This window comes from Ceratotherium simum, chromosome 6 (genome assembly GCF_057802395.1).
Source record: "Ceratotherium simum simum isolate JZ-2026a chromosome 6, ASM5780239v1, whole genome shotgun sequence".
Classification (NCBI taxonomy): domain Eukaryota; kingdom Metazoa; phylum Chordata; class Mammalia; order Perissodactyla; family Rhinocerotidae; genus Ceratotherium; species Ceratotherium simum.
This window is the reverse complement of record NC_141905.1, coordinates 14,237,716-14,253,131: the sequence shown is the minus strand read 5'-3', so window position 1 is coordinate 14,253,131 and position 15,416 is coordinate 14,237,716. Positions and strand designations below refer to the sequence as shown.

The following is a 15,416-nucleotide window of genomic DNA, read 5'->3' as shown; positions in this document are numbered from 1 at the left end:
TGAGATGTGACTTGGCAATTCCCTTCTCCCAGTCATTCTTTACTTGACTTTTTCCTTATTACCTGACATTTGTCTGCCCTAGTTACTGGGGAAGCTTTCCTGGTTTTTGTTGCTTTACTCCCAATGCATAGTATAATGCCCGTCACATAGCCGGTCCATACATGTTTGAATTTAGGGACTTTAGTTATGCTGTAGCTCCTCACTGGAGTAGCTGCTAGCCAGACGTGGTTATAGATACTTGAAACGTGGCTAGTATAAGAATTTTAATTAATTTAAGAACAGCTAGTCTGTTCAGCTACTGGAAAACTTATGTTTGGAACAATTTGGGTATGTGAATCTAGTTTTACAACTGTAAATCTTATAAGACCTAAAAATGCAGTATTTCTAGCTAATATTCGACTTGCAAATTGAGATTTGCTATAAATATACGCTGGGCATTAAAAAGAATAAATCTCAAATTTTTGTTTGTTGCATAAAAGATAATATTTTAGATGCAGTAGGTTAAATACAATTAAAATGAATATCATCTATTCCTGATTGCCCAGGTGAACTACAGTTACAGTTAAGTTGTTTAATGACCACATTAACCAGTATCACCACTGCAAAGACCATTGCTCTTCCCTTTAAAAGATTTGGCCTTGAGCACACTAGAAGGCAGTCAATAGTCATAGACCTTTGCTCTAGGCATCCAATTTAGCCACATCTCCCAATTATCAGGCAGACAGGCAAGCCTCAGAAAAACTTTTGGCAAGCTGAATCTATGCACCACTGGAAATTGGTCCCACTGAAGATCTGAGTATTTTCAGTACAATACGGAGTTAAGAAAACAAGTTCTGGAATCAGACGTAAGTTCCTGTTCCTGCTCTACCATTAGTTGGCCAAGTGACACTGGGTAAGTTATTTGACCTCTCTCTGGCCCAAATCCTGGATATCAGGGATGAACAGCCACCTTATCAGATTTTCAGGCTCAGATGTGTTATCAAGCATCTAGGAGAGTTTGTCACATGAAAAGCATATACTATCTCTGTCAATTGATTAAGGAAATTTGTTTCCTACTTAGAAGCAGTTTGAAGTGGGGTGCTTGACTACTCAGCTGCTGTTTAAGAAGCAAGATTAACACTATCTACTTTGAAGTGTCAAGTGACCTAGAAGTTACTCCTTGAAGACGAATGAGGAAACCTTACTTAACCAGAATTAGTTTCAGAGCCCCACCATGGGAGAGTAGACTATTCCCGGAGTATGACCAACAGTGTTAGTTACTAGAGAGTTCTTTGTGCAGGACATTTACCTTGAGAAGTCACCATGATTCATTCTTCCCCCATTTTTCTACTAGTCTTAAGACCTACTAAACTAGGAAATTACTTGTCAGTTCTGGCTAAAACTAAGCCTCTTTGGATCAAACCACCTCCAGTTGACCAATCCATGATCAGGTACCTCCTTTCAGTCATTGTTCTAGACATTGGTTTTCAAAGTGTGATGCTTGGAATGGGAAGACCAGTATCACCTGAGGAGTGGTTAGAAATGCAGGTTTTTAATCAGAAATGCTAGCAGGCAGGCCAGGAATCTCTCTTCATCAGCCCTCCTTCGATCCTGGTATACACTCAAGTTTGAGAACCATAACTAGCTCTAGACTAGTTCTTAGTTTGATCAATCTTGTGGAAAAGTTTTGTTCTATATCCCTTGAGCCTGTAAAAATCTCTGCTAAGTCTGAGATATTTAGTCCTTGTGTATACTGCTTGAGTTGTCAACCAACTATGAAATTCTACTGAAATGTTGTTCTATTCAGAAGATAGAAAGGCTGAAGTAGAAAGATGAGGTATAAGGTTTTTCTTCTCAGGTAAAATACCACCCTAAGCTGGAAAGATGAGATGCCAAAAGCAGATGAACTAAAGAAGTTAACCTTTTACCTTTTAAATAAGAAGCTGGGCACAGGTTGGTAGCGCAATCTGGTTTTATTAACACATTTGGTCTGAGGAACTCATTTCCATTTCCTGATAGCCAAGTAGGACACTAACAAGGCTCCAATGACTAAGGTCCCAGAAAAGCCTACCATCCAGAGAGCTTGGGAGTCAACAGGAGAATCTGTAGGATGGAGAAGTAGGTTAGTGTATACTGAAACCAAGTGATTCTGTATCCTGATAAAGACTGGCAATCTCTACCCATAAGAAAAACAAGCTAGTCAATTTCTTTTGTGGTTCACATTGATTATATCATTAGGGATAGAAAGTAGGGGTGAGGAAGTCACTTGGTTTGACTAGTGGTTCAGGTATGGGGCTTCGGGTAGCTAGCTAGGTCTTCTCCAACTCACTTGAGTATTTATGGAGCTTTTCCGAAGAGTCCTTTGTGACTTGGAGTAGAATCATGGGACCCTTGCTAGAAATGCTAGCAGTGCTGTTCTGAAAGTGGATGTCAGAGCTTCTTCTTCCTGTTGGAGAGAAGAGAGCTAGGGATTTGTTAGAACTGTTTTGCACATGTGGTGGGGGTGGTTAGGAAGCGAGTCTAACACAAAGGCCAGATCCTGTGGCATGTACAGCTCTACTCTGTGCCTTAGGAAAACCTCATTAGCATGTTAATACAAAGAAGAAATTCTGAGATTTCATATCTAACAGTTACCTCAGTTTCACCAGAATTTGGGAATGGAGATTATGATGTCAGACTATCTCCAAACTGCCATCCTTTCCTAAAAAGGATACTTGCATGGTAGCATGTTAATACTAAGACCTTTTTCCTATGATACAAAGGTAACTGGTAAGACAGTAACAGCAGAGCTCTGTTTGAATCTTATTTCTATTGCAGGTTGTGGGACCTTGGAAAAGTCAAAAAGTTTTAGTTCTTTAAAATTATATACCATTGGGGTTAGATGTTATATATTTAGTATATTAAATGACAGTTATGAGAAATACTATGAGTTTTTTTGCCAGAAGGGACTTAAAGCTTCAGTGGTCATGCATCCCATTTAATTCAGGGGTAGACAGGTAAATATTAGTGGACCAGGTAGAGGCACATGACCGCGCATGGGTACAGACACACACTTTAGGAACATTGGACCTGACCAACTAGAGCACATGCTCGAAGTCCGTGATCATATTCCACCTGTAGATCTTCAGGCCATGTTGCCAGATCTGCCTTCAAGCAGGTATAGAAGTCTACATTTGTGAACTATCCAGATATAAATGTTGTTATATTGAGCCATATGTAGGCCATGAACCAGTTTGACTCCTAGCTTAATCAAAATTTGTATGTAAAAAGCTAAGGTTGAGAGTTACTTGAGGATTTATAGCTTATATTTAGAAGCCCTGGGATTCTAAGAAGCTAGTTCTCTTTCTATTCTGCTGCATCATAGACATACTTAAAGAAACCTCATTAATAACATGAATCTTCAGTTTGAGTCATTTGCCCACAGGCTAAAAAAGGTTAGCTCTGGGACTCAAGATTCATTCAAATCTGTCTTCTGGCATAGACTACTTGGATACTCACGCCTGGCCACAGGACAGGTTATCATACAGGATGGTGTCCCAGCAGGCTGGCAGACGGATGCACTGCAGTGCAGATACACCTGGGAGCCAACAGAATTGGGATAATCGTATAGCACCACATCATATGGTAAGTCTTCAAACCTGCTTTATCTCCCCAGGAAGAAGCTGAGAAAGTTATCAGAAAATCTTGATAAACCAAGCTGATATCACAATAGCACTAAAGAACTCATTTAGTTGACAGATGTCACTCATGCCATTGGTATCAAGGATTGCTCGGAGGCAATACCAACAGCCAAAATTAGAGGGCAGCTTTGGATGAGGAATAGTACGATATGGAAGCAACTCTGAGATGAGGGGGTTCAGAGCCCTGCTGAAGAGCACGGAAGGAGGCATCATACCGGTCCCTTGAACGCCCGCTTTGCCACGAAGTCCACAAAGCTGAAGGTGAAGATGCTGAAGCGCTGGTAGTAAGAGGGAAATGGCAAATCCAAGGCTTTCTGGACAGGGATCAGTTGGGTCTGATAATTGTCTCCAGTGTAGGGGCAGCTAAGCAAAGATATCCAGCAGTCAAGATGGGCTTCTTTGAGGGACTCTAGCACAGGTGCATGAAAAATTCACTTACCCCTTTACCAGCATGGGCCACTGTAGCTGATGCAGGGGGTTTGTGCTGGGTGTGGCCCAACACTGATGTAGGAGCAGCCCTAGGTAGGGGTCTGTTCTGTGACGGATGGAGACCTCCACGTAAATGGGATCCTGAAGTAACTTCACCACTGGGTAGTCACCAACAGTGTAGTAGGAGATGTAGTGTTTATCTGCGAGAGGCCAGAATGAATTGAAGCAGTCACGACAGAGCTAGGAACCTCGAGGTTGCTTGAGACCGACTGTCACCCACATAAACACGTCTAGCAAGTATCTTGTTACCAAGGTAGGGTCTTCATGCCCAGAAGAGTGACAGGACTTAAACTGTAGGCCAATGTTCCAGCCAAGAGGCTCCTACCTTTGGCAATCCGAAGTTCCAGAGTGAGGGGTCCAGGCTGGGTCTCAGGAAGAGGTGGTGGGAGAGTAAACACCTGGACATTAACCGGGAAGGCATTGCTACTTACAGAGTAGCTACAGCTGACTTGGAACCTGCAGAAAAATAAGAGTTTAGCTAGCTAGCTTGGGTGAGTGAGCCGTGCCACCTTTCATTTTTTAAGGGTTGAGGAACCATTAAGTGCTAGGTGTTAGCAAGTTTGTAAACGTGATGGGCATGGTTCCTGGCCTTGTGGGAGCTATATTTTAGTTGGAGACCATATGTAAATGGGATCAATGTTTGTGAGTTGGAGATAAAAGAACCATACATGAAACAGATATGGCACAGTGAGAAACAAGTGCCTTCTGTAGAGAGGATCGTCAGGGAAGTTCTTGCAGGAGATCGATATGAAGGAAGATGAAAAGCAGTAACTGAGAGGGAGAGGAGGGAGAGGAACAGTTGACAAAGAACAGGTATGGAGGCAAGCAGAGTTTGAGGTTCTTTGAAGACCCTATAGAAGGACAATCTGGGGTTGCGGAATAGCGAGTGAGGGAGTGAGAGAACGTTAGATGAGATCAGGCTGGAGAGGCAAGTAGGAGCTGTTTCACGCAGGGTCCTGCAGGTTACGCTCACGATGTTAAGTTTAAGCGATGGAAAGACAATGAGAAAACTTTTAGAATGCTATCTGATCAAGGTTTTAGAGAGATTCTTTTTGCTACAGCACGGACCATGGAGGGAGAAGGACGAAGCCCAAAATGAGAAAGAGAAAACTCAGTTAAATGAAAGAAGTCCACGTGAGTTTGAGGCTTAGGCCAAGTTGGTGGCAGCAATGCAGGGAGACTTAACCAAATAGTGGACAGCGAGACTGGACAACCAAGGTGGTAGACAGTTCTGTCGTCATGAGGAAACATTCTTTTACGGATTCAGGACTTACCCTAGAACTCCTGCTTTATGGAGGAAGGGAAGTCATTCTGGTCAAGCAGGATCAGGTTAACTAAGAACTTTACCTGAAGATACTGTCACGGGTGATAGAACCATGGCTCCCAGTTCTCACATCCCTAGTGGCAACCAGCTCATTTTCATATACTGCCTGGTCTCCAGTGACCTAGAAGAGTGGGTAAAGTAGTCTTGTCATTCCTGCTAGCCAGATGCTGCTTCACTCAGAACTGGCTTTGATCTAGCACTCAGCAATGCTACCCTATTGCATGTTGCCTTTTCTGCTCCATGAGCAGAGGCAATGACAGGTGGCATTGACTAACCCGGGAAGTTATCACTTCACCTTACTTTGGGACAAAGGAATGGGAAAGGGCTTTGAATACTCATACGAGGCAGCCAGGAACACCAATCTCAGCTGAACTCCCAGGGCAGTGCGGTAGGAGGAACCTGTTACTTGTTCCTCTCTTCTAGGCTTGGTGCAAGTGCTAGCCCCTTGCTGCAGCGCAGCTGTGATAGTCTTAGCTGAATGCCCAGGGGAGCTTTCAGCTTTCTCAGTGATGATGCTCTTTTCAGTCCTAGAGGCTATTCTACACACCAGGCAGTAATCAGGTGTAGCCTTCACGGCTAAGTATTCCAGCTTTCCCACCAGTCACTGGGACATTCCTGCCTAACTTCGAGTCAGGAATGGAGCCCATGGTCAATTGTTCTCACCCGTCTTGTGGTACCACAGGAAGTAAATGGAAACCGGAATAGGGCAAAGGAATGTGTTGCCATCACAGGGTTGCATTCACTGCCATTCCTGAACGCCAAGTGCACAGAAGTCAAGAGCAACGGGGGTGAGGTCACATTCCGAGACACAGCAATGGAGAAGTGGCCATCTTGGGTACAGAGTGAGGTCACTGAAATACCAGAGTGGCTGTGCTGAAGGCAGATCATCTCTCCTGTTATTGAGCCAGCTAAACAAAAGTCTAATGATTTAGTTATTTTTGATTCTCCCTCTGAGAAGTTGGCATTCCCAGCTAGTGACCTCAGAGCAAGTCCAGCTGTCCAGAGCTTAATCAAGGCTCTGGATGCACACCTGGGTTTGAATCTTGCCTCCACCACTTGTTGTGAGACCTCAAGCAAAATAACATTTTTGATTCGGCTTCATCATCTGTAAAATGCAGATAGCAGTACCTGCTTTGTTTTACTTATCAGTTAGTATTCAGACCTTAGAATCGAGTGTGGCATATACGTGCTCAATGAGGTTCTTTTGTATTAGAAAACCTTAGAGCATGACTTGGGACCTATAGAAAGTAATGTTTTTGAAATAAGGCTCTCTAGACACGTAATTAGACTAGCAGCCACCAGAGTGTCTATTCCTTGGGAATAGGTTGTTTCTGTCAATTAGCTAGTATCTTGCACCTAGGCTTAGCTTCTTGAATTCATTGAATGTTATTTGCTTTGTGTTTGGTTTCTAGGAGAATAGACAGTAGAAGTCTGTAGAACGCTCTGTCACTTAGGGTCAAGTGTTCTAGGATGCATTGCTTTTGCATCAACCTTTGGTCATCTTCAGTATTTGCCTGAGGAGTGGGAGAAGATCACCCTCCTCCAGGTTTAGTTTCAAGTAACTGGCATTTTTCTTCTGGTTTCAAAGATGCACTAACTCACCTGTGTTTCCATAGTAACAGGAATTCACCTCAGACTTGTAGCAGCAGCCTAACTCCGTGCAGTCTCCTTGAGTGATGGGTGAAGGAGCACATGGCAGTCTGTCCCCCTCTGGCACAGAGTCACACAGGTCAGCACTTGGAGCACTTAGGGCTAGATTTTTGAAGAGGAGAGTAATCAAGCTAGGTAAAAATGTTTAGTCTTAAAGACCATTTTGTTAGAAAGCATTAAAATTCCCATATGTCTAGATTATTAGAATAGATATGTCCATATTATATACTAGAGATTAAGTCTCAGGAAGTAACTTAAATCACCTTGTACAAGAGTCCCCTGGAATCAGTACTTTTTGAAAGAAGAGAATGCCAACAAGATCAGTAGAAGCAGTGCGGCCCTTTACTCTTTCCTTACAGTCAGGATCCTTGCTTCTGTTCTTTAGAGGTGCTTCTCAATCTTAGTGTACTACAAATTGCCTGGGGATCTTTTTGAAATGCAGGTTCTGGTGCAGTAGGTCTGGAGTGGGGCCTGTGATTCTGCATTTGATCAATGTTAACCCTCTAGACTATATTTTGAGTGGCAAGGCAGGTGAGAAGAGTCACAAAGTTTCAATCTGCTCTGACTTTGAGGTAGGCTCTCAGATTGCAAGGCAAGACTTGCTGAAGTTGAGTAGGCATCATATTTCCTACTAATTCCCCAGTTAAGCAAGCAAGTAGCCTCTAGCTGAAGGGGCTGAGCTCTATTCTTAGCACACAGTCCGCTTCTTGGAGGCATTTGCCAAGTCTCCTTGATAGCTTCTGCTTCCTGCTCTATTCTTCTCAAGACTGAGGAGTTCCTGCTCTTGGGCCAATTCTTGTTTGAACCCCAGCTCTGCCACCCACTAGTGAGGGGCCCTTGGTCAAGCTTCCTCCTGGGGAGCAGAAATCATTCTTACAGCACTGGGTTAAGACTAGGGAGGGAGGTGTGAAGCACTCCCCACGGGGCCTTAGCGCTGAGTAATCTCTCAGGTGATAGTTATCCCAAGGTTGGCCTGTAGAGATGTGAGTTGGAAGACAATCCTTCATGAGTGTCAGGTGGCACTGTTCAGAGCAGGTAGGAGAGGCCCCAGGGCATCTTCCAGGCAGCTTGACACCACTCAGAGCCTGGAATTTTCCAGCCCTTACCTGGAAGAGCCATAGGACACTTGAGCAGCTCCATCTTTGTAACTGTCCTGTGTCCCGCCGCATCTCTTCTTTCCACTCCTACGGGCATGATGTAGTGCGAGTCCTGGAGAGACAGGCCCTGGGGAGTCAACCTGGGTACGGCATGAGGTGTCTCAGTGTTCCCGATGATTGGGTCCTACTCACCCACTCGGTGACATAGCAGCCGCTGTAGGATGCTTCTAACACCACGGAGCTGCCTGGGCCCTCCCTCACCCAGGTGCCACAGTCGGAGTCATTCTGCAGCCTGCGTGGCATCCCACGGTTGTCTGGGGGGCGGGGGGGCAAAAAGCACATGTGGTCAGTCCCCAAGTTCAGCAGTGCTGGGAAAGGACAGCTAGCTTTACCATTAGACCCCAAGGGACAGCTGCTAAGAGAGAAAAACAAGAGGGGAATCAGATGCAGAAGTGATATATTTTAGATGATTCATTCTATAGAGAGAAGCTGCAGAGCTTACCAAAGGGGGAAAGGGTCAGGACAGGAAGCCAGAGGGTAGCTTTAGGCAGTGGAGGAAACATACAATTGCCTGGCTAAGCCAGCTGAGTCATCAAACTTACCCCAAGCTATTAGTGCAAGAGGAGTCGCTGTCTCCTGGCTGAGAAGGTTTACAGTGAACTGAAAGCTCTGTAGTCCACAATGGAGTACACCAGGATAATCTGGTGCCCTGGGTTTATGCTGGCCACTCAAAGCAAGAGACAATGAAAAATAGAGCAAGAGGGACTGCAGTAGCCACATAGCGCCACTAGGAGCCTCCACTGGCCGTAGTCCTGCACTCTCTGCCAAGAGCCAGTGCTCCCTGTGCTCCGGGAGGTTTCCTTATATACAGAAGGAAAGCTGGTTTCAGGTGCACATCTGTGTAACGTGCAGGTGGGACTCCTTTGGAAAGGGTGATTCCTCCAGCTTCATTCACTTTAGGCCACAGTCTGCAGCTGCGTTACTTTAAACATTGCAATCCGAGTGGTCTTCAGAGCCCAGGAAAAATGTGGTGCCTTTTAGCTACAAGAGCTTCCTCAAGATTGCTCAGAGTAGCACTTATTTTACTAGCTTATTGACCTCAGAAGAGCTTCCTCTAGAATCTTGCATAATTGGGTGTGAATCCCAGCTTGGCCGCTTATGAGTTATATGATCTGGGTAAGTTACCACTTCTCAGAATCTTGGTTTTCTCATCTGTAAGTTGGGCATAATATCTCCTGGCAGGAGTGTTCTGGAGGATTCAGTGAGATCTTCTATGTCAACTGTCTGGCACAGTGCTTTGCCAAGTAAAGAGTGTTCAGTCAACGTTGTCGGGGCCTTCAAGGACCCTTGTCACTTTCTCCACTGGTTCTAAGGTTTCACGAGAAGTCACTGCACAATCGGATGCTGGCTTGAAATTCCAGAATTTAAACTTGATTTCTGAGAAAAGTTGACTTAGAACCTTTCCCTGGTTCTAAGAGAGAATTGCGCCACAGGAGTCTTTTCCTGGCAGATTTCAAAGCTTTCATTTGCCGTAGTTGTCCTCTTGGGCTCCCATACAGGGGAGAAATGTGGTGAAAATCTGGGTGAAAATGTGGATTATGACATGAATTCCTCAAACTAATTCTGCCTCTTATGGATATCTTAAAATCTCTTACCATTTACCTATGTTTTGGTTATATTTTCATAAATACCTTGGTGTTTCTTACTTGTTTGCTTTCCACATTTTTGTTCTTCTTATGAGCTATGATGTACATGGTCTGGTCACTGTTTAGTTTAGGAAATAGTGTCAGACCAGGTTACAGAGATTTAGGGATGAATGGATACACTCCTTACTGGTGAGGTGAGAGCACGGAAACCAGCTTCCATGGTCTTCCACCAATGTCCCCAAATGGTCTTCTGATTGTATTTAGCCTAATATTTATCATATGAAAAAATTTCCCAAGTTGACTAAAAATAGCCAAAATACTGAGAATGTATAACCAAATATCTCTAATTCTGTTCAACTGATAAAAGAGAAAAAATAAGCACATGTCTTCCTGGGGAAATTGGGTGACTCACTTAACCTTGTGGTGACAAACAACTTTGAGTGGATGCTGTACTCTGCCCTTATGGATTGGATGGGGCTTCCTGACATCCTCTGCCTGGGTTGGATTTGGCCACTGGCCCGTCATATCCCATTTATTTGCTCACAGGACTTACCACATGGGATTTTAATGGCCTCTTATGTATGCAGTGTCCCTACTAGAAGCGCTTGAGGGCAGGGACTGTGTTTTATTTTTCATTGCATCCTGAATGCCTTACACAGTGAGTACTCTGTGTTCACTGAGTAAAGAATGAATCAATGAATGTGTTTTCCTTAGTGGCCATGTCCTAAGGCTAACCCCCTTGAAAATGTGGTTTCCAAACTTCACTGGTACAGATACATTTCCTTTAGGATTAGCTCAAACTCAGAACCTCCGGTATTTTCTCTTCAACTAACGATACATTTGATTGCAAGTATAAGAAAGACGATGAAGATTAGACTGTGCGAGATGTCTCAACAGTTAAAAGGCCAGAGTCCCCACTAGACTTACTAACGCTGCTCTCTAAAGTAGTGAAAAATCCAGGAGAGTTACCCATTTTGCTAATGCTTGGAGGCAGTATAGTGTAGTGGTTACATGGATTTTGGCAAGGGGTGAATCTGGGTACAAATTCTGAGTCATTACTTACTAGCTCTGTGACCTCTGCGAGTGAATTACAATTTTACATCTGTAAAGTGGGGAAAATAACATTTATCTCACATGGGAGGTATTATTACAACTGACAGGTTGTTGTTAGATGAAATAAGGTAATGTACATACAGTGCTTATTACAAATCTTGCTGCATAATCATTACTTGTTAAGTTGTTACTAACATCAACAAGACCAGTCTACATGCTTGGGAGTTAAAGGTGAGGTGGGAGGCAGGTGCCAAGCAATAGACTCCTTTGATCACTGGGGAGTCTGAGGAACAGCCTGTACTTGTGGGACTGCATTCCCTAGTGAGGTTATGTGTTTACACAGTTAAGAAACAAACATAAAAGTCTGGAACTGTGTGGAGATGTCTGGAGTCCACCCAGGCTCACACTAGTCACCCTGATGCCATAGAGGATCGAGGATGAATCCCAAGATAACACCAGCAGGGCTGGGATTAGGTGATTTCATGCTCTCTTCTGTACTAAATCCTCTGAGGACATCTTCATCCAACAGCATCACTCAATTTCGGGAGAGAAAATGTATGTGTGTGATCCACCTCGAGGAGCCCCAGGTTTAACCAATAAAACATCCTACCACCCCCCCCCCCCCACCATTATCTCAAAAGTAACACTCTGCCCTTTGAATTTGGAAGGGCAGATGCTGTTCTTAGTATTCTCTTATATTAGACTCACCCGATCATTTAAAATAATTTTAGTGGGATTACAGACAGAATAAAAATCGCCATAACTTGTAGAGACTTATCAAAAGCCCTGTAATCATTGTAGTGTTCATTTGATCCACACTTTATAGACATATTTAAGGATCCACCTTGTGTCATCTACCAAAGTACTGGGGAGTCCCACACAGAAGCTAAACTGCCTGTGACGGTTAATTTTATGTGTCAACTTGACTGTGATACAGAGTGCCCAGATTAAACATTATTTCTGGGTGTGTCTGTGAGGGTGTTTCTGGATGAAATTAGCATTTGAATCAGTGAACTCAGTAAAATAGATTGCCCTCCCCACTGTGGGTGGCATCATCCAATAGGTTGAGGGCCTATATAGGACAAAAGACCAGGAAGGAGGAATTCACCCCTTTTCTTTTTTTTTTTTGGTGAGGAAGATCAGCCCTGAGCTAACATCCATGCTAATCCTCCTCTTTTTGCTGAGGAAAACCAGCTCTGAGCTAACATCTATTGCCAATCCTCCTCCTTTTTTTCCCCAAAGCCCCAGTAGATAGTTGTATGTCATAGTTGCACTTCCTTCTAGTTGCTGCATGTGGGACGCGGCCTGAGCATGGCCAGAGAAGCGGTGCGTCAGTGTGCGCCCGGATCCGATCCCGGGCCACCAGCAGCGGAGCGCGTGCACTTAACTGCGAAGCCACGGAGCCAGCCCAGGAATTCACCCCTTTTCAATTCCTGCCTGCATGCTTTAGCTGGGATATCCATCTTCTCCTGCCCTTGGACTAGGATTTACACCATTGGCTCCCCTGGTTCTCAGGACTGCAGACTCAGGCTGGAATAATACCGCTGGCTTTTCAGGGTCTCTATCTTGTAGGCCACAGATCTTGGGACTTCCCCAGCCTCTAACAACGAGTGAGCCAGTTCCTCATAATAAATCTCTCTCTCTGGTTCTGTTTCTCTGGAGAACCGTGACTAATACACTGCCCATTCCTCATTCACTGGTCTGGCTGCTGAGGGTCTTGTGAGAGGGGAGGACAAAGGTAGCCTGTGACACTGGGGAAAAGCAAACTGTGATTTCCAACAATCTTGTTTGATCTGGGCATATTTTTCTTGAGTCACGTTTGAATGTTTCAGTTTAAACTAGAGAACAAGGGTATAGCTATGTAAAGTTTACTAATGTGCCATTTATTGGAATATGGTATACCCAGTGATTTCTCTAGAAATTGGTTGTGTTTTCAGACTACCAGGGTTGTTATGATGCTTCCTGGCCCTTGGACACATGTTCCTTGAGATCCAACACTTACAGTGGTTGCCTTGCTGTGGGTGGAGTGGGTCCTCCTGAGTGAACGGTGAGGTGTCAGGTAAACAAAGCCCCAGGAAACCCTCTTCAACAGTGAAGAAGCAATAATCACAACTAACCCCCAAATATGAAGGAACAATTAGACCACTGTGTGTGCTAATCAGTAATTAGGGAGTAATGAGGGAGCATCCAGCTGTTCTCGGCCTGTGGTGGAAATTAGGACACCTCTTCTGAAGGAAGATGTCAAACTTAATTTAGTGTAAGTACTTACATGGTTTTCCTTTTCAACAAGCAAGAATGAAATGTAAGCCCGAGTTAGTCATAAGGTGACCAGTCCCATCACCGGGTCTCTTCTTTCAACTTCCCCTCTCCATCCTGGGCCCATGCAACCTGCTTCCCCAGGGCCCACTGCCCTGGCTGCCCAGCACCCACCCTGCTCTGATTTTGTTTCGCCTCTCCTGCTCCACCCATTCCTGTGCCACTGAGACCACCATCAGTAGGGGGAGGTATCCTTCCTCTTTCGCAGGCAGGAGGAGACCCAGCTGAATAGCTTTTTGGACTTTGAAAGGAGTGTCAGAATACTGATGTGCCTCTCTCTTGAAGTGGAAGTGGAGATTAAGAAAGAGGTAGGAGAGTATGTTGTTAAAGAAAGAAAAAGATGAAGCTAAAATTAAGGACTTTGGGGTGGGGGTTTATAGATGAAGTTGATGTGAGTTTTCTGGCCCATACAGGGTGTCTATTGAAATACATGCCCTGCTCCTTAGTTACGCCCAACCGTAAGCACAGGACACCAGTCACACTGGAGCAGAGCCCACACTAGCGACCTCATTTTAAATTGAGTACCTCTATGAAGACCCTATTTCCAAATAAGGTCACATTCTGAGGTACTGGGGGCTAGGACTTCAACATTTCTTTGTTAGGCACAGTTCAACTCAAAACACCTTGCAAACTATTGTGGAACTGCATCAGCCAAGCTAATCTTTGAGTCTTTCTTTTTTTAGATGACATGAGAACCGTGTGCATGCGAATGCCTCTGTTTCTTTACTTTTCTAGTTTTTATTTCCTTGTGAAAATTCCCAGTCTTGCTTTGGCTAACCTAAAGGGATTTTTAAACTCCTTTTTGTTTAGAGGGAAGGGATCAGTAATGCACCCAATGGCTGAGTTGGTTGGTACTAATGGCTGTTTCAGTTTAGAGAGCAGGGCAGACCTGGTGAATTGGACAGTTGAAGGATAGAAAATTGAGGAGGAGAGGTGCAGGCCACATGGAAGCCGTGCTCCGTTTGGCCATTACCTTATGCTTGATAAGTACTCTAGCACAATTGTTCTCAGCCAACTGGAGTTGACTGGGTAATTACTTTACCAAAGTTGTGCCTGATGCTACCTTATCTACTCACGTGTCTTATATTCTACCCTGACTCAATTGTAATCAGGACATAGTCTTGCTTTTCTAACCACGAGCCTTTACATCCGCAGTTTCCTCTTCAAGGGATGCCTACAGCCTCTTCTCTATTTGACCCAATTCCTAATTTTCACTTAGGACCAAGATTCTCCAAAGTCTTGTCCCTGGGCCAGCAGCATCAGCCTCACCTGGGGACTTATTAGAAGTGTAAATTTTGAGGTCTCACTCCCGACCTAGTGAATCAGAAAGTCTGGTGATGGAGACCAGTAGTCTATGGTTGACAGTCTTCCAGGTGATTCTGACACACACTCAAGCTAGAGAACCGCTGCCTTAGGGTGGAGCTTTCCAGTCCTCTATGAAGCATTTCCTGATCCCCCAGCTGGATGTAATTCCTTCTGTACTTGGCTTTCCAGAGCTCTTTATCTGCATTCTTCTTGGACAGGTGTGATGCAGTACTCTACTCTCGCCTCCTGGATTGTAAGTTCCTTGCAGGCACCTCACATTTACCTTTGTATTCGCCACGTTGCTCACCATGTGCTCTGACAGTATTTTTGAGATAAATGAATTCTGATTACTTAAATGTTCTGCATCCATGCTTTAGAGGGGAGCTGGTTTTGCAGGGCCTACTTTGTATTTGCTACCAGCCTGTGTTTTTGCGCTTTCCTCAGCCTGTGAGGGAAACCTCCTGTTACCTTCAGGATAAGATCCAGTCTCCTTAGCATGGCCCCACAAGTCCTCCCCAAGTGTCCCTGCCTATGTGTCCAGTGTGGCCTCTTTCCTCCCAGTGGCTGGTCATATGGAACTCCTCCGAGGTTTCTCAAACTTGCTCTGACCTCTCCCCTCCCCATGCTGTGGCCTGTGCTCTTTTCTCTTCTGGAACACCCTCTTCTGCTTTGTCTGTTTGTTTGCTCCTGCTTGGCTTCTTTTTACTTATTTCATTGCATCTTACTCTTTAAAAAATGGCTGAGGCATCACCTCCTCTGGAAATTGTTCTCTGGCCCCCCGGCTGGGTTGGGGGCTGTGTCTCTTGAGGACTTTAGTGCCCTCTGCTCCCACAGCTCTTCGCAGTGCATCAGCTACTCTCTCTGTCTGGGTCCTTTT

General features: G+C 44.6%; 1 protein-coding gene across 1 annotated transcript; it reads right to left on the bottom strand.

The window, feature by feature from the left end:
• Positions 1-1,937: 1,937 nt before the first annotated feature.
• On the bottom strand, positions 1,938-8,999 carry ZP4 (zona pellucida glycoprotein 4). Its single transcript, XM_004432403.3, has 12 exons — positions 8,822-8,999; positions 8,412-8,533; positions 8,229-8,331; positions 7,075-7,224; positions 6,136-6,323; positions 5,496-5,593; positions 4,474-4,604; positions 4,099-4,288; positions 3,875-4,022; positions 3,478-3,556; positions 2,309-2,425; positions 1,938-2,082 (listed from the first exon to the last, which is right to left on the bottom strand). The coding sequence occupies exons 1-12, from the start codon at positions 8,997-8,999 to the stop codon at positions 1,979-1,981; spliced, it is 1,608 nt and encodes a 535-aa protein (XP_004432460.2). The 3' UTR covers positions 1,938-1,978.
• Between the last annotated feature and the right edge of the window lie 6,417 nt (positions 9,000-15,416).